The sequence below is a fragment of the Podarcis filfolensis genome, assembly GCF_964270895.1.
Source record: "Podarcis filfolensis genome assembly, chromosome: 3".
NCBI lineage: Eukaryota > Metazoa > Chordata > Lepidosauria > Squamata > Lacertidae > Podarcis > Podarcis filfolensis.
Window position 1 is genome coordinate 82,827,188 of NC_139606.1, and position 22,558 is coordinate 82,849,745.

General features: G+C 41.0%; 1 protein-coding gene across 2 annotated transcripts in view; it reads left to right on the forward strand.

Moving 5' to 3' along the window:
* The window catches only part of TTC27 (tetratricopeptide repeat domain 27), an 88,987-nt gene that overhangs the window by 15,939 nt on the left and 50,490 nt on the right, over window positions 1–22,558 (forward strand). For both annotated transcript variants that reach the window (XR_014545664.1, XM_083604267.1), the window contains exons 7-10: window positions 4,297–4,433; window positions 6,275–6,387; window positions 7,223–7,289; window positions 20,069–20,182. Coding sequence is in view for 1 of the 2 variants with exons in the window: in XM_083604267.1 (XP_083460393.1) it covers window positions 4,297–4,433; window positions 6,275–6,387; window positions 7,223–7,289; window positions 20,069–20,182 (431 nt within the window). In the remaining variant the exon portion in view is untranslated. The remainder of the gene's footprint in view (window positions 1–4,296; window positions 4,434–6,274; window positions 6,388–7,222; window positions 7,290–20,068; window positions 20,183–22,558) is intronic.

Below are 22,558 nucleotides of genomic sequence, written 5' to 3' on the forward strand. Positions count from 1 at the left end.
TCCTTGAATACTGGTTGCTGGCACAGAGGGAAGTGGGAAATGGACAGAAATCCCCTCTTCAGTTCACAAATGTGGTCAGTCTTTAGGAACTTGGTGCATGAACTATCTCACCATTCATTGCCTCTAAAAATAAACCCCTGTCTCAGTTGGTAGAGCATCAGGCTCTTAATCTGAGGGTCGTGGATTTGAGACCCACATTGGGCAAAAGATTCCTGCATTGCAGGGGGTTGGACTAGATGACCTGCGGGGTCCCTTCCAATTCTACAATTCTAGGATTCTTCCATGATAATTGACTATTTGGTGGTTCTCTGTCTTTCTCAGCTAATTGTTTCGGTGCTGGCTCTGCTCTGCCTTATTTCTCTCCCCACTCCCCACTGCCTTCTCATGTTTTATCTTTTAACTGGCATGTTCTGTAAAAAGCTGTATGATCTGGAGGAATTGCCAATATTGTGGGATGGGTTTACGACTTGCAGCTGGTAAGCTTTGGGTGAAGAAGGAATACTGGAGTGGGAGCATTTAGAGTAAGTATTAGCACATTGAAATACAGCTGTGGTTCGTATAAACATGACTCAGTTGGGAGTCTGCTTGCTTTGATCTCTGCCTTGCTCTTTTAATGTCACTGAGCCTAAGTAAGTCGCGAAGTGTGAGGATGTCATGTACAATCCTTGAAGAGAACAGGGATCTTTGTTTGCAAGTGACAGGCACGCAGTTTAATAATGGTGAATGAAATTACTCGTTTATCAGTTGCAAGGTACAGCAGTACAATAAAAAAAACATAATGGTGCTTTTTGCAACAAGAAAGTGTTGGCTTCTCATTCCTTTAGGAGTGTAAGCTTGACCAAGAGGCAACGCTGAGTTACTGATTTTACCTGTTATTAATGTACAAAGCTAATAGTGATCTGCTGACCTGACACATCTTGTTGAGGAAGCACCTATCACACACAGCATCAGGAGCACCCAGCATTATATACCATTGGGGAGAAGAGTCATAGCTCAGCAAGAGAGCACATATTTTTCCATTTAGGTTCAATTTCCAGCTTCTTCTATTAAGAAAATTTCAGAGGTAGGGCTGTGAACGGACCTTGTGTGCAAGACTTTGGAGAACCATGTCAGTAAGGATAAACTGAACTGGCCTAGATAGACCAATTGCCTGACTTTGCTTAAGAGAGCTGTCACCTCTTTATATTCTCAGAAATGCATCAGAGAGCACCTACCAAGTATGTTATGACAGGAGTAGCTGTGATTCTAGGGGCATAAAATTCTCAAGATTAATTACAATAAATACTTAAATCAGGATTGAGATATAGTTGGTTCATGAGCCATTCTTCTGTCCTGTTTGTTGCGCCTAATCTTTGCTCTTATTTGGGCTAGTTCTGCCTATCTGCACACAACTCATGAATTTATTTGCATCTATGGATAAACTTGTAAGTATTCATGCTTGTCTTAGGGAGCTAGAGTCCAGGTTCTGTTTGACTACATGCTCAGGTTAGCATAGGTTTTATGCTGCAAGATAATGCCTTAGAAGTAAATGCCTATTTTTCAGTTGAATTTAAAATAATCAAGGTTTCAAACTATACTTGGCCCTTATCCATGCCTTAATGAGGAGTCCAAGTGGAACTCGTAACAGGGTGAAAAAATCAACAAATAATCAACTCTGATTGATTTAAACTTGCCGAGTTTTCAACTACAAGGACATTTGTCTTAATATAATTGTCCTCACGGAAGTTTCCTGTGAATTCGTGCCAGAAAAGAGTAGAAGAAGAATTGTACAGTTTAATTTTAAAGAGCATGTAGCACCTGCTGTACTTTAAATTATTTAGTGTGTTGATGTCAATTGGCAAGTTAAGCACAACTTCCCAAGGGTGCCATAAGCTAAGTTAACACGGTACAGCTCTTGCACAGTCCAAAGCTGATTTATTCTGTGTCAGTTTAGAGCCTAATAAACATACATTGAAAACCAACAGTTGTTATATTTCTGGGTACTTCTAAAGTTTGGAACTGGTTCAGGTTGGTCAAGAGCCATTGAAAGTTGGGGCCAAACTGGATGTGGCACCAAATGCATCTTGGCATTTGAGGTATACATTTTTTTTGTAATGTAAATTAGTGACTGATGGTGTTAATGGGGAATTTTCTCCCAATGAAGGAGCAGCTTCAGAGGACCATTGCAGGGGGGGGGGGAAGGTTAAATTGCCATTCCACATGTGATCTCAATAATTAAGTCTTCCCAGATCATATTTACATTAACATGCTTGTTTTTTAAAATGCAAATATGCATTTTATGTCACCTCTAGTTGGCCTTCCGTTGGATAATCATGAGTAACATTTCAGTAGTACTGCTCCTTTATGCACCGTGAAGGCAACATTGGGTGTTCTTGGCTAGAAAGAAGCCTGCTCAGTGGAAGCTCCTGTTAACACATTTTTTAGGACATTTCACATTGTTATTGTGGTCCAAAAATATATCATGACAGTCTGCCCTTAAATGCAGTACACTCTGTTTAAATCAGTAGCATAAAATTTATTTATGCATTTATTTATGGTCAGAGTGAAGGAATAGGTTATTTGGGTGTCAGTACCCAGATTAGTGAGGTTAAGTGGGACTTGCCAATGTCAAAGAGAAGATCTGTTGCTGTGGCCTCTGTGTGAGCTAATGAAGGTCTCTCGTAAGTGCTTTAGTGCTGAGGGTGAAGGGGAAAGGCTGTATTTTATCACAGTGGCGTCATGTCAGTAAAAAGCAAAACTAAGTCCAGGCAAGTCTGAAGGGATTTCTTTCAGCTGAGTTTGGACCCATCAGTAGGGAGAGTGGTGGCATCCAAATTCGTAACAGTAGAATATGTTAATGCAATATGTTAAGAGCTGATAGATTTTGTTTTGACCCGGTTTACATGCTGATTTACTAGAGAGGTAAACAGCTGCTTTTGAGGCTTTGTGGTCTGACTTGCTGTAACTTGAATGAACACAAATTTAGTGTTTTTCAAAAGCATATTTTTCTGCCAATGGAAAGGAGAAAAGTATTTTCTGTTTCCATTCTGTTTGGGTTTTAAATGAGCATTGTCAGACTGAATATTTTATGAGTTAGCTATAAATCTGTACTCAACAGGGCTCAAGCTGGAGTAGCGATGATCCATAATTTAGTGGTGCCACCGTGCTATAATTAGAGAAGCTTGCCTTATAAAGTGGCCAAAACTATAGCATCTCTTTGAAACTGCATGGTAAAAATAGCCCCCCAAGTGCTTTGCTTAGTTTCTCTAGTATGATTAAATATTATAAACGACTTACTAATTTTGTACTTAGCTATGTTTGTGAAATTGTAATTCCAGTTTGAATACATTTTGGTGGAATAATTATTCCTAATTGTTTTATTATAATTTAATTCTAATTACTATATATGTTACAGCTCCACATACATAATTCTGTATTTTATTTAAAATCTGAACTGTCAAGGCTCTGATTCTATCTGGCCACTATCAGAATCTCTGGAAACTGTTGCTGCAGTCAATATATTATCCAAGACTGCTGCTTATAAGTCCCTAAGGCAGTATAATTGAGGAGAGCACATTCCAGTTGCCTGACAATCTCTCCCAGTGGTTTCATGTAGTGCTAAATGGGGTAGAAGAGAAAATGAAACCATATTGGACCCCATAAGGTAGGGATGGAACCTATGGCCTTGCAGATGTTGTAGGACTCCAAATCCCATCAACCCCAGCCAGCATGGCCAGTGGACAGGATCAATGGGAACTATAGACCAACAACACCTGGAAGGCCGCAGGTTTCCTGAGTACTGCTTCCTGGAACCTGCCTCTGGGAAGTCTGTAACTACCACAGATTAGTGCCTCCTCTTTCCCCAGATATCATGAAATATCATGCTAAACGAGAGACACCCTCAGTGTAGCAGTGTGTCCTTCTAACAGTAATCAGCTTTAATTGTGAAATATACTTATCAAGTGTGTTCAGTTATTTATTTAGCTAATTAACAGTACAGCTTATATTGGAAAAAAGCCACTGTTTATTAATACGTATTTGTGCTTTGTTGTAAATTTTATTTATCTACTATGACATTTATACCCGTCCTTTGCTCTGTAGGGAACTCAGGATGGCATACATGCTGTTTCTAGTCCATTTCCCTTCCAGCCACTGACCAGACTTAGACCTGCATAATCTGTCGGCAAGGATACCACATCTTGTGCCTTGGGAACATATCCTCATACGCCGTGAAATATGTATATGTGTCTCTTAAAGTGTAACTTCGATCTATGTAACTGGAATTTCTGTTTCCTCTTGATGTCTAACTTTCTGCAGGTGCCCTGGGAAAAAGGACAAGATTTCAGGAAAAATATGTAGCACAGCTCATATTAGATGTTCAAAGGGAAGATGGCATCCTCCTTCCTCACCGTGAGCTTAGTCCAGCACCTTCCCCCCTTGAAGATTTAACAAAGGTATAGGAATTTTTCTTTTGAAATGTAATGTGTTGTTCAACATAAGTAGATTGCCATGCTTGCCTGTATATGTCTTATAAAAAAAAGAATAAGGGGGATTTTGAAGGCTGATAGAAATTAAGACTGCATAATGTGTATGAAAGGTACAGTTATAGTAGCATTTCTTTTATAATGTATAAATCTTATCTCAATGTGTGCTGTAAAATGGTAATGACAGATTTTCTATATACAGTATGTATGTATGTATGTATGTACTTAGTGTGGTGGATAAATCCACAAAGCTGTGGCCATTTTAGCAAGAACTTTCCTGGAGCCTAATGATACACACACACAAAAATGCTTTCATCTTCTGTGTGGTTTCAAATATATATTTGGCGCAACATCCTTAGAAACTGCTGCCACCTTAAATCAGAGAGGAGTATGGGAGAGTGCCAACATGCATGTGTGCTCACTTGTTTGTTTACAGAGGCAGTTTCCTGTTCAAGAGGGTTGTGTTTGGGCTGGTGCATTGTCTGTATGGTTGTTTGCCTTTCACTAGCAGTGACTCAAACTAGATTCAGGCTACTGTGGCAAGATGTGGAAACAGTATCCTGTGTTACCATGGATTTGTTGTTCACAGCAGCAGTTTTCAATGAACAGCCGTTGCTATTCTAGGGCAGTATTCAATGAAATAGTTGCATGCATGTAAGCAGGGGGTGTTCTGGGGTGGGGGTGAGGCGGCCGCCCTGGGTGCCATTCCAAAGGGGGGGTGACAAAATGCCGACGCCCAATCGGCGGCACCTCCTAGGGTGCTTGCTGTGCCCCCCCAACACACGCCATGCCCGCCACAGACGGCGCACCACGCCTCCCGGGATGTGCGCCGCTCCCGGTGTCGAAGCAGGTTGCTTCGTCTCTGCATGCAAGCATTGCTGCTAGTGCAGTGATATTCTCATGCTGTTGCACCATCTTCAAACCTGCTTTGGAGGGTTGCGGGCAAACCCAGAACAAATTTAGGGGTGCATGCAGGGAGGAGAGGGAGAGAATGTTTCATTGTACAGGAATAAATCTTTGTGCTGGCGGAATGTTTGCCTTAGCGCTGTCTCCAATAACTTCTGTGTAGGCCATACAGAGTACAGGGAAAGTTCACAGCAGCTTGTATTGCAACCTGGAGCAGCATGCTGAGGTAGACATGCAGCTCTCTGCTCTATGGCCCATGTGTTCCTCCACCCTTCCGCATGTCTTAGCATTAAGTCCGAACAAGGGATACTGGTTTGTTTTGCTCCAGATGTGATCTGTCTCTTAAGGTTTGTTCATAGATTTCTGATTAGATGATAAACTGGGGGTTGTTGTTTCCTTCACATGCTTGCAAAGAGGAGCAAAGCAGCCCAGATTGCCACATTCACAGCAAGCCATTAACTAGGGTCCAGTGTGACAGGATTAAAAAATGCCACTTGGTGTACATGTACATTTAAAAGCTAAGTCAGTAGATATCAATAATATTAATCAGTCTAGCACAGTGGTTTTTTAACTTTATATTTTCATGGATAATTTTCCACATCGGCTTTACTGAAAAACCCTTTAGTAACCATTGCAGAACCTGTGTGTGTTAATTCTGTTTTCCATTCATGGTTCTACAGCTCCGTCAGTTGTCCTGCATTATTAAAAAAAATCATCTTCAATACAGTTGTTTTTCTACTAGGAAAGAGAATACTTTTCTTTTTACTGATAAGTCAATATGAGAATTTATATTTTTGGCAGAGTTCAACACCAATGCTCCTGTTAAGGGTTTTTTTATTGTAACTTTCAAATAGCTGAGCAATTTTAATGTGAATGATCACTTGTGTGATTTTTTCTCCCAACAGAATTATGATTTAAATGATGACACAGTGTTAAATGAAATAAAGTTTGCAGAATCTCATCAGAACCAGATGCCTGACTTATGTGCAGAAGAGCTTGCTGTTATCCTTGGAATTTGGTAAGATGATATCTGTTGGTTCCACTTCGTCACTCTCTCAAGTGTATGGCTGCAGGAAAATGATTATTCCATAAAAACTTGTTGGTGAAGTACTTTTGGGGATGAGGTTAGATCCACACATGCACTCCCCTGTAGGGCTGGTTGAAGGTTCCTTCTATTTGTACCTTCTTCACACAAAGCAGGAGACTAGGGGCCAGGTTAAACTCAGTTGTGGAGCTATTGGAAGTCAATGCAGTGAGTCCCATAGTGCAATGGAACTTCTCCCCCAAATCTGCTTGGGAGAAGAGAAGGAAGATTATACCATCTAGAAAGCAGAAATGTTTGTGCTGATGAAATGTTCTGCTTAGAGTGACATTGAATTTCATGTGATTTGACTGCTCTTTCGCTTTAACAACTTGGTGTATTATAAAATATATCTGATCTGATAATCTGAAAGTTTTGTACGTGATATTTATAGCTGCCTCACAAGTTTTGAAAATGAATTTCAGAGTGTTTATATTTAACAGACAGTAAAATTTGACTGATTGGCAGGTGTTGGATTAATTTCATTAATCCCTCTTTGGAGGTTATTCTCTGGGCATCTCTCCTTTTTCTTCAGCTGGACATCTTAATTATATGTTAAATCCAGCTGAAAATGTTGTTGACTATTGTGTATTGTATTTTTAATATTGTATTGTAATTGTCAGACAACTTAATGTATTTAATTGATTAGCAATAATTTTATTTTAGCTGATTTGTACCCAAAATCCTCATCCAAAGTTGCCTGATGTGATTAACGATATAAAATGCAAAAAACAGTAAGGCTCAGAATGTGATTTTTTCCCCTTCTATGCAGCATAGACTTTCAGAAGAACAACCCGGTTCATAAGCTCACAGAAGAGGAGCTGCTTGCTTTTTCATCAGTAAGAAACTTACCTATCTCCACTTGCATTGTGTTTAAAGATTGTTTAATCACTTCTCCCTCTGCACATAGTAGAAGGAGCAGCCAGATTGGGCCTTGGTGGTCCCGCCTCCGTCAGTCTCCTCTTGTTCATGGGATGGTCTGAAAATGCCTTCTGTGCCCATATTGTTGAACACACACAGGCCCTTGTGCACAGCTGGAAATCCTGGGTGATTAAGTTTCACAGTTGTGTGGAGGGATCTGTATAAATTATGCAAAAGTATTTCTTAAATCACTTTTCATTTGCATCGCAAACTGTTCATGGCTCTCTATCAGGTGTTGGGAACCTCAGTCCTGTGTGTGAAATTGTGGCCCTCCAAGCAAGCCCCTCTGTCTGGTTCTTTGAACTCTTCCCCAGGCAGCCCCTTCCCTGACCCTGCTTCGCACCTCAATGTTTTTGCCTGGCTGGAATGTGCCCTTGAGCACTGACAATGCCTCTTGCTTGTTGGGATGGAGGAGGACAATCATCATCATCATCATTTATTACTGATACCCTGCCCATTTGGCCGGGCCTCCCCAGCCACTCTGGGCAGCTTCCAACAGAATATTAAAAACACAATAAAACATCAAACATTAAAAACTTTCCTAAACAGGGCTGCCTTCAGATGTTTTCTAAAAGTCAGATAGTTGTTTATTTCCTTGACATCTGATGGGAGGGCATTCCACATGGCGGGTGCCACTACTAAGAAGGCCCTCTGCCTGATTCCCTGTAACCTCACTTCTCGCAGGGAGAGAACCACCAGAAGGTGTCTGGGCAGAACGATGGGGGTAGAGACGCTCTTGCAGGTATACTGGTCCGAGGCCGTTTAGGGCTTTAAAGGTCAGCAGCAGCAGCACTGAGGGGTGTGCAAGTTTTTTAAAACTAGCCTGCTGTACAAAAGTAAAATGTACATATGTTGCTCCAACCATCGCTAGCAAGTGGCCAGAAGAGAATGTGGCCCTGAGGAGATACTACCTTAATGAGCACATTTATCAAAGAAGTATTCTTCTCATCCATGCACTATGCTGTTTGTCTAAAGTGCCATCTTCAGTTTGTGTGTGGCATGTAGTCACATTCCTAACAGTTGTATGGGAAAGCAATCTAATCTAGCAAGTTAAGTGTTACACTTGGAGTAATTGCCTGACAAAATTATCTTGGACAAATTGCTTTACATGCTCAATCCCCACTGACCAGGAGTGGTGTTCAGTGACAGAGATTACTTGGTATTTTGACAAGTTCAAATACATGTCCAAAAGCTGTTCAGAGTTCAAAGTTGTTTCTGGGATCAGTTCGACAGGCTTTGGGGGCTGATGGTGGGTGACTTGGGGGAAGCTGAAAATGTGGCTAGCTTCCCAGCTTTTGGTATGATACCACCTTAATGAGCACATTTATCAAAGAAGTATTCTTCTCATGATTGAAATAGAGAAAAATGTTACAGTATTTAGAAGCTTCTTTATATCCATAAGAATTCCCATCTATCTTTGTATTTTGCTTTGTGCACCATTTCATGACTGGAGAAAATACAGCAATTCTCCCCCAAGTGAACTGAATGAGTGCATTCTGGTTTCCTTGATTTCTATTCTAGCTGTTTTCAAATTATGAAACCAGAAAGGCTCGATTAAGAGGTTGGCTTTATGAATTGCTTTGTTCCTATGCCTACTAAAGCTTTTACTGAATACTGCATTTGACATAATAATGGGGAGAAAACGGACAATAATAGCCACTTGTAGCAGAAGTGTAGGCTTGTATATATGGTATTTTTCATACCCAGTTTTATTTGTGTGTCCTGAAGTAATGAAGCTCTTATTTTGGGCAAATTCTTCATGTAGGGAACATGTATACTGAAAGAAGTCTAGAGAAGCTTATTCCAAAATACATTGTGTAGACTTTAAGGTGCCACTATACTCGTTTTGTCTGCAAATGGCTAGCATGGCTGCCCCTCTGAAAGTTATTACTACTGTGCCATCTAGTGGCTGATTATTTGAATACAAGTGCATCAGTGCTCCTTCTGTCGCTCAGTGAAGGAAATTTCAAGGAAACTTTTGCTGCCCTTGAGTGATGTATTGCCTGTCGTCAGCCATTATACTTATTGCTAGTGTTAATACTGATCATATTATTTGTCAATTCATTGATGCAGAAATTGGCCATGGGGGAAGAACCTTCTCAAAGCATCTTACTTTTTGTACTAAGTCTCTAACCTTCACTGTACTTCAGGAAGTTGTGGAAAAATAAAAGGCAAGTTTCTAGTCCTCAGGTGCTTTTGGTTAGAAGCCTCCAATTATATTTGCCAACACCGTAAGCATCCTCTTGGTTTATGCAAAAAAATTAATTACAGAAAGAGAGTTTTTCAGTAAAGCCAAGATTGATGTTTGATCCTAGCTCCTCTAACATCATATACACTGTTGTGTGTATGTGTGAGCAGGCATCTTCTCAGCCTACATGTGGATTCCTAAATCTGCAGGCTGGTTAGATGGTTGTCATACATTCATCTGATATCTACTTAAATATGAGACGTTTCAAGATACCTTGAAGCATCAGCATCCATACAGCTCTTTTTAAAGTGAGTCATGAGTCACCACTTCATTGTGCGCATTGTACCTCAGATTCCCAGTAACCATGTTGGTCTGTCAGCACACAAAAATCCAGATCAAGATTGGTGATGTTTTGATGAACCCAATGACTTTTTTTTGTATCGAACGCCTGCATTTGAACAAAAGGCCAGGGGAAACAGTGAAGGATGGGTAATTATTATTGTTGCTGCTTCAAAAGAGGTCCAACTTAACTTTCAGCAGCCTACGTTCCTTCCATACCTGTAATGGTTATATGGGGTTGCTCGTGCGTAAGTTGCCGCCACTCCTGGCTAGGTTGCCTGGTTAAACCTTTTCCTGGCTGGACAGCCCTTCACTTCGTGGCTGTTTCAGTCGCTAGCAGAATCCGTCAGTGGGCGTTTCTTGAACTTCTTCCAGCAAAGAAGTTCTTTGACGCCAAGTCTACGCCTACTTTCCCTGCGCGGAAGTCTTCTGCGCAGGGTGGGTGTGGGTAGCGGAGGACCTGTGCTCTCCCCACTGGTCTCCGGCGAAGAGTCCTGGAGCCCCCTCTCCGATTCCCCCATCCGCCCCCCTTTATCCCTGATGTTACGCTGATTTCCTTCCCCAGCCGATGAGTCCCCTCTCTCCCTGCTGGGCCCTTCTCCGGCATCGCTTGGGAGCCTTGCCTCCACTTCTGGCTCCGATGTCAGTTCCCTGACACATACCCCTAGTCTTTCTCAGGGTTTTTGAGTTGAGCTGGCTGTTATCACTAGAGGAAGTCCCAGTCTTTTCTCATCAGGATCCTTAAGTTTCAAATTATATTGGTTGGCCACTTCATTCAATATACACTTGATTTCTCTTCTTCTCTCCCTCCTCGCACTCTATCAGAGCTGTGGCAATCCATAACTCACAGTCTCCTCCATTACTCAGAGTCTGGAATACTTATCTCTTTCATTTAGCTTTCCTTCCCCAATAATTGGTAACAGTTCCCAACTGTATGGCTGTTTCTTCGCCTTTTGCTGTCCACCTGAGTCTCCTGATAAGGGTTGGAGAGGCCTATATTTCCATCCCCATCCTTTCAGCCAACTTCCAGCCTGGCCATGTTTCTTCTTGGCCACAAGGCCCAAATGGGTTGAAGATGGGAAGCATTCACAGACAGTTCCTTAGAGGCAGCATATCTGGTACTTTATTTATTTCAAACATTTGTACCCCCTGTTCCAGGTGACTTCTAAGTACAAAAAGGTGAATAATATTGCAACATTCAGAAGCAAAGGTTTTTTTAAAAAATAAATAATGGGATAGAAGCACACCTAATCATATTTTTTTAATCCATTATGTGGTTCTGTTGCATGTGAACTGCCTCACGCTCCCTGCTGAAAGCAAAATATATAATTGCAGTTCTTGCTGTGCAGCAGTAGTGGGGAACATCTCTAGTCCAGCAAACTAGACTGTGGTGACCTCAGGCCAGGTTTGAAAGGTGGGTGCTGCTGCCCACCTGTCAATCACTTGACACTGCAATAACATCAAGCGGCCTTTTCTTTTGCCATCGGGAGTCTTCCGAAGCCCCTTTCATAGCTCTTAGAAGAGGAACTTCTGAAGATCTGACAGAAGCCCTGCTCAAAGCGGAGGGTTAGATAGCACCTTTGAGTGGAGCGTCTGAAGAAGTCAGCCATTGGCACTGCCTTCCAACACCCTTTCAGCCAAGTCTGGCTCTTATCAGCCATTTGCTGTGACATCAGGTGTAGGGCAGGTGGGTGCGGCTTTGCCCTCAGGGGCAAAGTGGAGAGACCTGTTGAAGCCTTCATGTCAGAAAATTTCCACTCCATACTCTAGAGACAGTATTGATAGGGACCCACACCTAGGTAAATAGATTTTTCATACTTCATCCACAATCCAATGAGCTGTTGTTGTACTGTAGGCAGGAGTTGCTTTGATCTACAGCAGAATCTCTGCCACAAATTGCTCTTGAAATTCCTTGAGCTTCAAAAGCAACTCTATCTGTGATGTGGAAGAGCTTGTAAGGATTCTTGTTTCGCGGATAGTTGCTCATTACAGACTCCCCCCCGCCCCCGCCCCCCCCCCCCCCCGGCTGCCACTCAGCGCTGCCTAAAAATCTGCTGTGAGGGATTGGAAAGACCTTTTCAAAACAGCATGCTGGGTTGTATGGGGTAAATTGGAACAAGCATTTTACTTCACAGCACAAAGAGCTCTGCTGGTCCATAGGATCTTCCTCAAGTGTGTTTGTTTAATTATTTTTTGTTTAGAGTTCTTGTAAACCTCTCAACATTTAAAAATTCCAAAGTATTATCTAAAGGATAAAATGTGCAATAGAAGATGGCATATAAAGGACACAGGATGCAGTTTAGTACTTTTCACAATGACCGATACAAACGTCTTTAGCATATGCTGAAAGCAGAACATTGTGAGGGCAATTGAGGAACAAAGCCAGAGTCAAAATTGGTTTTTAATGAAAAATCAAATTACATACAGTTTCTAAAACAGTCTGAAATTTTCCATATAATTCTGTTTTTAAAGATAAATCTGCCCTACTGAGCTTTTATCAGTTCTTTTGAGATTGAAACTGGCGCCTTAATATGAATGGATTAATGCCCTTGGAAACCATTAAGAGCAGTTTTTAAGGAAATAATTTTTAAAACAATTGAAGCATAAATACATTTGTAATGCTGATCTTATATCTATTTTTATATTGTCAACTTATATAGAAATAAACTTAAATCAGTTTGTCCTTCTCATTTTATTACATTTGGCCATGCTTGAGGACCCAGCGATGAAAACAATTGTGCTTTTGATAAACTCAATTTTAATATCTTAAAAGTATATAGAGCAAGTCACTGTTTTTCTCCAAAGTATATAAATTTGGGCTAGAACACTAGCCCGTGTTCTTTGTTCAAATATTTCTAATTTATACGGGAGACTTTTAATAGTATTGCAGTTTAAACTTTTTGTCTTTATGTTCTGTTTCTGCTGCTTGCCTCCACTTGCTTGGTGAAACATAGGAAAACATTTTAAAAATCAGATAACGGTATTAAAAGGGGTAAGATCAAGGGGACGAGAGAGCTGTCAAAACTGATAGAATATTGTCTGGTTCAAAGGTGAACCAGATGGTGAAAACAGCTCTGCATTCCACTTCGTTGATCCTTATTTTTCATAAGTGTTCAAATCCTGTTGACATATGGGAAGGAAAAAGATCCATACATACTTTTTCTCACCTCTGCACCTCCTCTAGTCTGGATACATTTCATAATTTCCCCAGAGACTCCATTTTTAAAGAATCTCTCTTAGCAACTATTGTATTATATAGGGTGAATTAACAGGGGTGTGTTGTTAATTTTTTTAAAAAGTGGGTTGGCTTCAAAGAAACATGAAAAGAAGGAAAATATCAGCTAATATCAGTTTCCATGCTTCTGTTTGGTGGGGAGGTTTTGCAAATAGAAGAACATATTTGCTTACAAAAGGCTCTAGCATAAGATATGAAACAGCCTTTCAGTGAGTAGGACATCTTCCGTATCTAGACAGGCACCTTTCTATCCTTTGTATAAATACAAAATGAATAAATTCAAATGCAGGTAAATCTAATTTCTATGGGCACAAAATCTCTTCTTTTTAAGTAACACTGTGCATACCGTCTTGGTTCCCATCCAGGAACACACTGATAGTTTTTTGAACTTGCAGCACTGACAGGTGTAGAACAGAACTATCATCTCTCATCAGTGCTATTTAAACAGAGGCCACTGAGTTGTATGCTTGGTTTTGCCCCTGATGTTGCTGGGATTCCCCTTCCCTCTCCAGGTGAATGTTTACAGCAGAGACACCCTGATTTCCCAGGGGTTTCTAATTGTGGGGGTAGCATCCTCGGGTATCAAACACAAGAGGATCTGGGAAGAACTGGGTGATAATTTGGGCAGGCTAAATAAAAGCATAGCCTTGAAGCCCTGCTTGTACCCATGGTGAGTAATGCCAGAATAGGGCTGGTGTTTGCCAATCGGCTGTAATGCAAGGCAGGAGGAAGGAAGCCCATCTTGTGTCCTGGTGGCACATCAGAACAAACAGCACAAGCCAGTGGCGTAGCGTGGGGGGTGCAGGGGGGGCAGCTGCACCGGGCGCAACATCTGGGGGTTAGGGTTAGGGGGCACAAATCCACAGGTTAGGGGGCGCAAATTACTTGCCTTGCCCCGGGTGCTGACAACCCACGCTACGCCACTGGCACAAGCCACATCTCTGGTTCTAATGGGAGTTTAGCAGAGAACTGCCTAGCTGAGCCCAGTGTCCTTTCTTGCTTCCTGCCTTACCTAACAGCTCTTCAGTGTTATGAATTGCTCCAGACTGAAGCCTTTCAAAGAGCTGATTTGCTCCTGTGAGGTGGAGTCCCAAACTCGCCAACCGCCAGTGGCTGTGACATGAGTACTACTGATTGCTGTTACTGAATGTGCCTTCCCCAATGCAGTTCACTTTTTGTACACCTGCTAAGAATAACCTATATGTTCAAACCCATTTGTCTTGACTAGAAGATTGTAAAAGCACCACTACAGAGGTTATAGGTTAGGCAACATTATTTGGAGAAGCGTTCTGTCCCCTCTCTACAGGTGTTATAATACAAATAATTCTAATGAAATGAGCTTGGTGAAGATCTCACATGAAAACATCGGCTGTCCTTTCTCCCTTCTGTTAAACTTTTTCTCTCTCCATTCTATCTTTGTGCTTTTATGTCACGCCAGTTAATTTGTGGCGGTCTTCTATTCCCGAAACCTTAGCAATGTAAAATGCTGGTACTGTGTGTGAAATTAGGCTTCCCCTGACAAAGCGCTCTTGTTTCTTCACGCTTTCTTTCCCTATGTCACTATTTTCTCTGGCAGCCTGGTAGACAACTGGCCTGGTGTGTACCTAAAGATCTTCTCCGTCTCGTTTGTCTTTGGGCAGCTGTATCTTCTGTGAGTCATTTGGTCAGGAAAGACTTTGACTTCTTTATAGCATGAAAACAGGATTACAACAGAGTGCTGTTTGATCTGGCATAGTGTTTTAGAATGCTGAAACAGTTCGTTCTTTAAAATGTCTCACTTTTCCAACCTTTCATCCTGGTTTGCCCCAGTCTCTGGTGTAACCATAAGAGGTGCTTTTATGTTCTGTCTTAAAACTGAAGTTTCAAATGACATCTTAGGAATTTTTCTTAAGATAATTCTTTTTTCCACTTGATTATTGGTGGCTCATGTATACTGGAGAGGCCTGAGGAAACACTTTTAAAGAACTTTTACATATGTAGTCTATCAACTTCCCTTTTTATTAAGTTTTGTTGGGCAAATGATTTTGGTGTACTGGGAGAATGGATTTGTTCATACACGGGGGATCCACAGTTTTGCTCACCATGGTGAGTACCAAGAGAGCCTCTGGCCCGCATGATTCCTAGGCCTCCTCCTAACTCTGAAGTTGCAGGAACACCCCCAGGGCAAGTATTTGACACAAGTCTCAATTTGTGTTGGCTCTGACTTGTTTGGTGTTCTGGGTGCCTGGCAATGGCAGACCAGCTAGTGGGGAAGGGGGGTGGAGTAATTTTTTAAAATTTAAAAAGGAGCAATGGCTTGCACTGAAATATTGCAAGTACTGATTAAATCTGAAGCATGGCTGACCTTCTTGAAATAATACATGCTTTGTTCCAGTTCACTGTCTAAAACAAATAACATTAGAACAGTCTATTTAATATTAGAGAAATGTTAAAACTGTTTTTAAAAGGTGTAAGACAGAAATTAATTCACACATTTTCTTTCTAAATGACTCGCTCGAAGACCTCTTCATTTCCAACTCCGTATTCCCCAGGGATTAAGTACAATATTAGCATGCACTGCATTCATTTAGGAATTCCTGTTGTACTGTTAGCTATTGTCTATGAAAATCCTTGAACTCCGGCATTGAAAAGTTAAACCCTTTTCATAGAAATCCAAATTCCTGATTTATTGCTGTTGAGATTGGGCCTTCAGAAATACATACTGATGCACTATGATGTGGTATGGAAGGCTGCGCTTGCTTGGTTTCAGGAGCTGGTCCAATCTAAACATCTAGTTGGGGTGGGAAGACAGTGTTGCAGTCAAACATGGCTAAAGTGGCTTTCAGCCTAACACAGAATAAATGATACGTTTGGAGTAAGGTGCATGTTGGTAAAATGGCTCAGCTCCACTTGAAGTGCAAATGGAATCCACGCCTTGTGTAGCTTTAGCCTTCACTCATTATTGAAAACCAATTCTTTAAACAAAATAGTGAACGGACTCATTTTCCTCGCATGAAAAAAAGATTAATTGCAAGTCTCTTCTGATGAAAAACATATTCCAGAACTGAAATGTGTATTGAAACCCTGTCAAAAATGAATTAAGATTCCCAATAAGAGCTGTAGGAGTTTGAAGAAATTTCCATGGTCTTGGCTGTAAAACTTTGGCACTGCTTTGCAGCAAATTAAAACCAAGAATAGTTGATGCCAGCTATACCACAATAGCTTGTTCATCTCCTAACGCTGCCCATGAACAGGATGTAAGTCTCTGTTATAAAAGGTATTGCAAGAAAAATCCTAGAGGCTATTGAAACTATCAAGAATAATCTGCACTAAAAGATGTAGGCAAAAGCAAAAATGTTGGCATTACTAAGTATGAATTTTATATATGAAATGAGGATAGCCAACAAGGTGCCCCCCCCCGGTGTTGTTAGGCTACATGTCCCATTATAGCTCACCATTCTGGAGGGCACCACAGTGGCTACCCTGATGTAGAATATTACACTCCAAGGCACTTGAATGTTTTAAAACACTTAGATGCCTTTCTTCTAAATGCTATCTAAAGCTACCTGTTCTAAAGTAAATTATCAAATGCAGCTTTCGAAGCTAAGATACTGGGCACAGTTAAGTATGTCAGCCTGGATCAAAGCAGCTACATAAACCAATTTCTCGGATGTGTTTCTGATACAGCAGTTTCCCATCACATGTGGCAACCCATCTTTTAAAACTGAGGGCAGTTTCAAAACAAACGTGTGGCATGGTTTGTAAGACTGCCGCTAGAATGTGAGGAAGTTGATAATCCCACTGGACACACACTGGCCACTCCTTTCTTGTTGGCTTTTCCCACTGCATAAGCAGCAGTGCATTGCAGAAAAAGGATCCAACAGTTAACCATGGCTTCCCATTCTACAAATTCAAAAACTGGTTAATTGTTTCCAAACAAGCCAAGATAGGAAGCCATCAAACAATGGTTTCACATTTTGGCTTCTTTTGAATCTTAGCTTGTTTTGCCATTCACATGACACGAGGAGCAAAGTAGCTGGAAAGAGGCTGCCCATAGGTGCCAAATCAGTCAAAAGATGTCAGCTGTAGTGCATTGTGTATGTTGCTGCGACATCCATCTGGGTCCAGCATATGCATTTTGGTTGATTGCAAGGGGTTATCACGCAAGTGTCTGTCAGGCACTCCCCAGTGGATTTTAATACAGTTTTGATAAGACATCGAGAACCATTTGGACAAATATGACTGGGACCCTGTATTATTGTTTTCCTGGACTACATTTTGTGATCCATTCTGCGATGCTTTGCTGGACTGATGGGATGTGAACAATCTGAATACAGCAATAATGGATTTGCATTTCATGATTTGGAGAAACATAGCAGTATCTATAAGTGATTCGTGTGTTGGGACGGAATGTACTTGGAAATGGGACAGGTGACCCTTTCTGCTTCTCAGTGTTTCCAGAAGCCCCACTTTATATGGGGCTATAGGCAGTGCTTGAATTATGGTAGGGGAAAGGTAGCCCCATCCCCCAAACTACCCCAAACTAGCCAAATCATAGCTCGGCTGCAGCATTCTATAAAAGGGTACTAAGGTGGCTGTTGGAAAAGGGTAAGCAGGTAGGGCCCCTCTAATCTCTCCACTCATGCAATTTGACTTCCCCCCCATCTCTCTCCTTGTGTGTCCCTGCATTCTGCCAGATCTGCTTTGGGTTCTCTACAACCCTCCAGAGAAGATTGGAGAGGTGTGAGCAGTGCACAAGGGAACAGAGGGAGGGAAAGTTCCATTGTACTGTATACTTTAGAAATGTGTGTTTGTTTTTTTTAAAACCTAACAAAAAACAAAGAGTATTGTGTTTGGCTCTGGCTACCATATTCTAAAATCGTTGTCGGCAAAAGCTTAGATACTAAAAGTTTGAGAATGCAATAGAAAAGAGACTTACAGGACAAAACTAAGAACCAGAGTTGCCCAGTAGTTAAAAAGATTGCATTATAGACAATAACTAAGAGGTAATAGAAAGATATATAAAAAGAAAAATCTTTTAGGCTGTAAGAACAGTCGAGCAGCAGAGCGTGCTGATGATTGCAGAATGGTCTTCTCATGTTTGGTGGATTTAGCTTTGGGATTCTATCTACAATATAGGTGCTTGGTACTTGCTCATGGAGATGTCTTCTTCATCAAGTGCCATAATGACTCATAGCCCGTTCTTCAGCTTGTTTGGCTTTTAGTAGCTGTGCTTGTGCTCCTGCCATTTACGCATTCACTCATGTTGTCATTCTATTACTAAAGTCAATCCATTTTGCTGCTATCCTCTTCCCTTCCTTCTGTGTCGTGTCTAGCAAAGATCATTAGATACAGTAACCAATTTCAAAGTCTGACCAGATATTCTCCCCCTTTGAAAAGTTTCCTGGTTGAAATAATTGTTCAAGGCCTTCCTATCCAGTGCATCAAGATATTGGAGGCAAGGCAATAAAGCGTCATGCTCCATAACTCTTAAAAACGCCTCTTAACTGTAAAATTAGCAGAATAAAACCAACAGTGTGTAAAAAGTCTTGAGCTGCTTTAGGTAACTGCAGTCCATTAAATACTGGGTCTGGGACAATCATACAATAGTGATGCTAGTACTGCCGTGGTTGCAAGGATTATTCAATAGCATTTCAAATTTTCATCGCCCGGCAACTCTCATTTATGATGGTCGCTTCACCACATTGTCAAGATAGCAGCCAGTGAAAGAAATGCTTCCACGTAACTGGGCCATTGAAACAATCTCTTATTAGCTTTTGAAGTCAAGAATTGTGTGGACACAGAAGTATGTCTCGAATAATTGGCTTGGATCCTGAGACGTGCAAGCTGAACTGCAGTTCCACAGTAAAGTTTTCCTCCCTTTCCTCATCAGTGCAGCCCCTGAATACTGTAGGCCAGAGCTTTCCAAGCTTCATGTTGGTGACACGCTTTTTAGACATGCATCATTTCACGACACAGTAATTCAGTTTTACTAGCAAACCGGAGGTTAAACTAACCCCTTTCCAGTTCCGACAGGAGCACACGAGAGCCAGTGTGGTGTAGTGGTTAAGAGTGGTAGACTCGTAATCTTGTGAACCGGGTTCGCTTCTCCGCTCCTCCACATGCAGCTGCTGGGTGACCTTGGGCCAGTCACACTTCTCTGAAGTCTCTCAGCCCCACTCACCTCACAGAGTGTTTGTTGTGGGGGAGGAAGGGAAAGGAGAATGTGAGCCGCTTTGAGACTTCTTCGGGTAGTGATAAAGCGGGATATCAAATCCAAACTCTTCTCTCTTCTTCTTCACAGTGAGCGTTTGTGCAACACACCTATATACTGTAGCCAACACACTAACGTGTCACGACACACAGTTTGGAAAGCTCTGGTGTAGGGTATGGCACAGTGGGGAACCTCTGGAAGGGGGTACCTTATATGAGTGGAAGTACATTTATGCTTGCACATAGTGCTGTTAGATCCAAACCATTCAAATTTGATACAGCCTTTTGTTTAGCATTTGATGGTTTCCTTCAGTGGCAAATGGAAATGTTACCTCTTTTTTGCTATTTTTTTTCTACCTGCAATTTAAGCAATTAGCCTTACTCAGCTAAAAATGGCAAATTATCTTCTACTAAGAAAGAGTACAGTCATTTAATGGTTCCTTTTGTGCCACATAAATGCATGAAATGCTATTTTGAAATGCATTGATACCAGCGACATAATACACAACAAATAATCTCCAGTATGTAGTTACAATGCTACAATAAATTAATGCTGACTTTGTTGTATTGGTACAGATCTTTGAATCACTAGTTAGATATCAAGAGTCATATTAATTGTCAGATATTGGTTATAGTTGACTACCTACTGTAACTCAAGTGTCCTGGGGTACCACGCAGTAAGATTTCTCATCTTCCACTCAGTAAAAATAAATGCTTTGTCCTTTTTCTTTCCTTTTTCCCAGTATCTGCTTTCACAACCAAAATTCTGGGCAATTCAAACTTCTGCTCTGCTTCTCCGAACAAAGCTTGAGAGGGGAAGCATTCGTCGAGTAGAACGGGCTATGAAACAGACTCAGGTAAGAGGGTTTTTTGGCATATAGTTAAATCTCTCTTCCAATTTTCTACTCTTGCTATTTGAAGTGCTTTCTTCTTTTTTTAAATAAAGAAGCAATATAAATATTCAGGGCTTTTCATAACACTTGAATTACTTGCATACTTTAGTTATTTCTAAATGCAGCGAACAAACATTTTCTGTAGGCTATTTAGAGCTGCAGCTTTTTTGCAGTCTTGGTGAAGGATACCCAGGGATAGAAACCTGTTTCTGCTTGGATCACCATTATTAGATTGTGGCAGATGATGTTCTGCCTCTGTACAGTATTGGCCAAATAGCTACTGGTAGCAAGCACAAGGACAAAATGTTCAGGAAGATCAAAAGATATTAGAAGTGTAGAGAACAAACTGAAATGTCAAAAATATATTTTGAAAGACTGCTGAAGTATTTTTACTGATTACAGCTGCAGGCCTATGGACATTTACTTAGGAAAAAAGTTCCATCAAGCTCTGTGGAATTTCTGGGTGAACATACAGGATTGAGCAATAGTTGATATCGCTAGTAAGGTTTCTGCAATGTTTAATGCAAAATCCAAAAAATGCTGACAGATTAATATTTTTATGAAAATATATTTCCTATATTTTGGTGTACACATGCTATTTTCTTGAACCGGGCTAAGGATTTTAAGGCAAGTTTTTTTTTTTTTTAATATTGAAGTCTCATTCTAAGCCATGTTAAGGAATTTGTTGATTTGTTACTTTTCAGGCTGCCTAAAGTGATAAAGCTGTAGTTTTAGTTACCTGTCAGAAATCTGTCATTGCCTATCTTCGTGGGAATTACAAGCAGATACAAGTTTTGATCTGTATGATTATTACACAAGAATCTCATGCAGCCAACACTGTTCCCACATAATCATATCTTTGCTTTTATAATGCAGTTATTGTGCCTGTTAGCATTCAATAGTTTCATATTTTCTTTGCTGCTGAATCATGGAAATTTACCTATTTAGGATTTCTTGTATGTGTTTCATTCACAGCTAAACAATTTTCCTATTAAGGAGGCAAGTGGTGTGTCATACTAAAGGTGCCTTTAAAAATTGCTTAGCAAGCAAACTGGTATTCTAATGGGTAGGGCTGTCTGTCTTTAAGACTGAAAGGTCACCCAAGACTATTTCCCCCCCTTAATCAAACACAAATGTGGTTGTGGTAGCTTGTGTCATATGGCAACTCATTACTAAAAGTGGTCTCTTTAAGTGTCATTTTCTACAATAATTATCACTTTTGTACAGGGGGCAAAAAGGGGAGCAACGATTTGCCGCTTATTTGGTTAAGAATAAGTGTGGCTGTCCAGTCACTATCGTAGTGAATCTGGCCAAAATTCTTCCCGAGAAGCATTTCTTGAACATCTGATTCAATTGAATTAATTGGTTGTTAGTGATGTGTTTGTATCTTAATTTTAAGTGGAAATGGTTCGGTTTGGTTACGTAGTTTTTAATGTGTTTTATTTGTATGACTACTTTGCTATATTTGTAATTATGTAAAGCTTTTCATATTGTAAGCCGCCCTTGAGCATTGTTTTAACTGTGGAAAGGTGGCATACAAATAAATGATGATGTTGATGGTGATGTTTGTAGCAGGATGCCTGCTGCTGGAGTGCTGTCTCCCACCCATTGCTGCTCTCTCAGGATCAGAAAGAAGACTTGCAGCCCTCTCGCCTGTCGCAAACCCCACCATTAGAAAAGCCATTCCTGAAAACTGGGGGTTCCAATTATTATTATTATTATTATTATTATTATTATTATTATTATTATTATTATTATTATTATTTGTACCCCGCTCATTTGGCTGGGTCTCCCCAGCCACTCTGGGCAGCTTCCAACAAAGATTTAAAATACATTAAAATGTCACACATTAAAAACTGCCCTAAACAGGGCTGCCTTCAGATGTCTTCTAAAAGTCTGGTAGTTGTTGTTCTCTTTGACATCTGGTGGGAGGGTGTTCCACAGGGCGGGTGCCACTACCGAGAAGGCCCTCTGCCTGGTTCCCTGTAGCTTTGCTTCTCGCAGTGAGGGAACCACCAGAAGGTCCTCAGTGCTGGACCTCAGTGTCCGGGCAGAACGATGGGGGTGGAGACGCTCCTTCAGCTATACTGGGCCAAGGTCGTTTAGGGCTTTTTAAAGGTCAGCACCAACACTTTGAATTTTGCTCGTAAACGTACTGGGAGCCAATGTAGATCTTTCAAGACCAGTGTTATGTGGTCTCCAGCCCCCCCCCCCCCAAAGCATGCTTCCCTTGCATATCCTCAAATAAATGAAAACTAGAAATTCAGTTGTTCTTCCTTGACAGATAGTTTTGCTGTCTTCTGGCTCCTATAAAATTCTGGATAGTTCTAAGAGAATTCC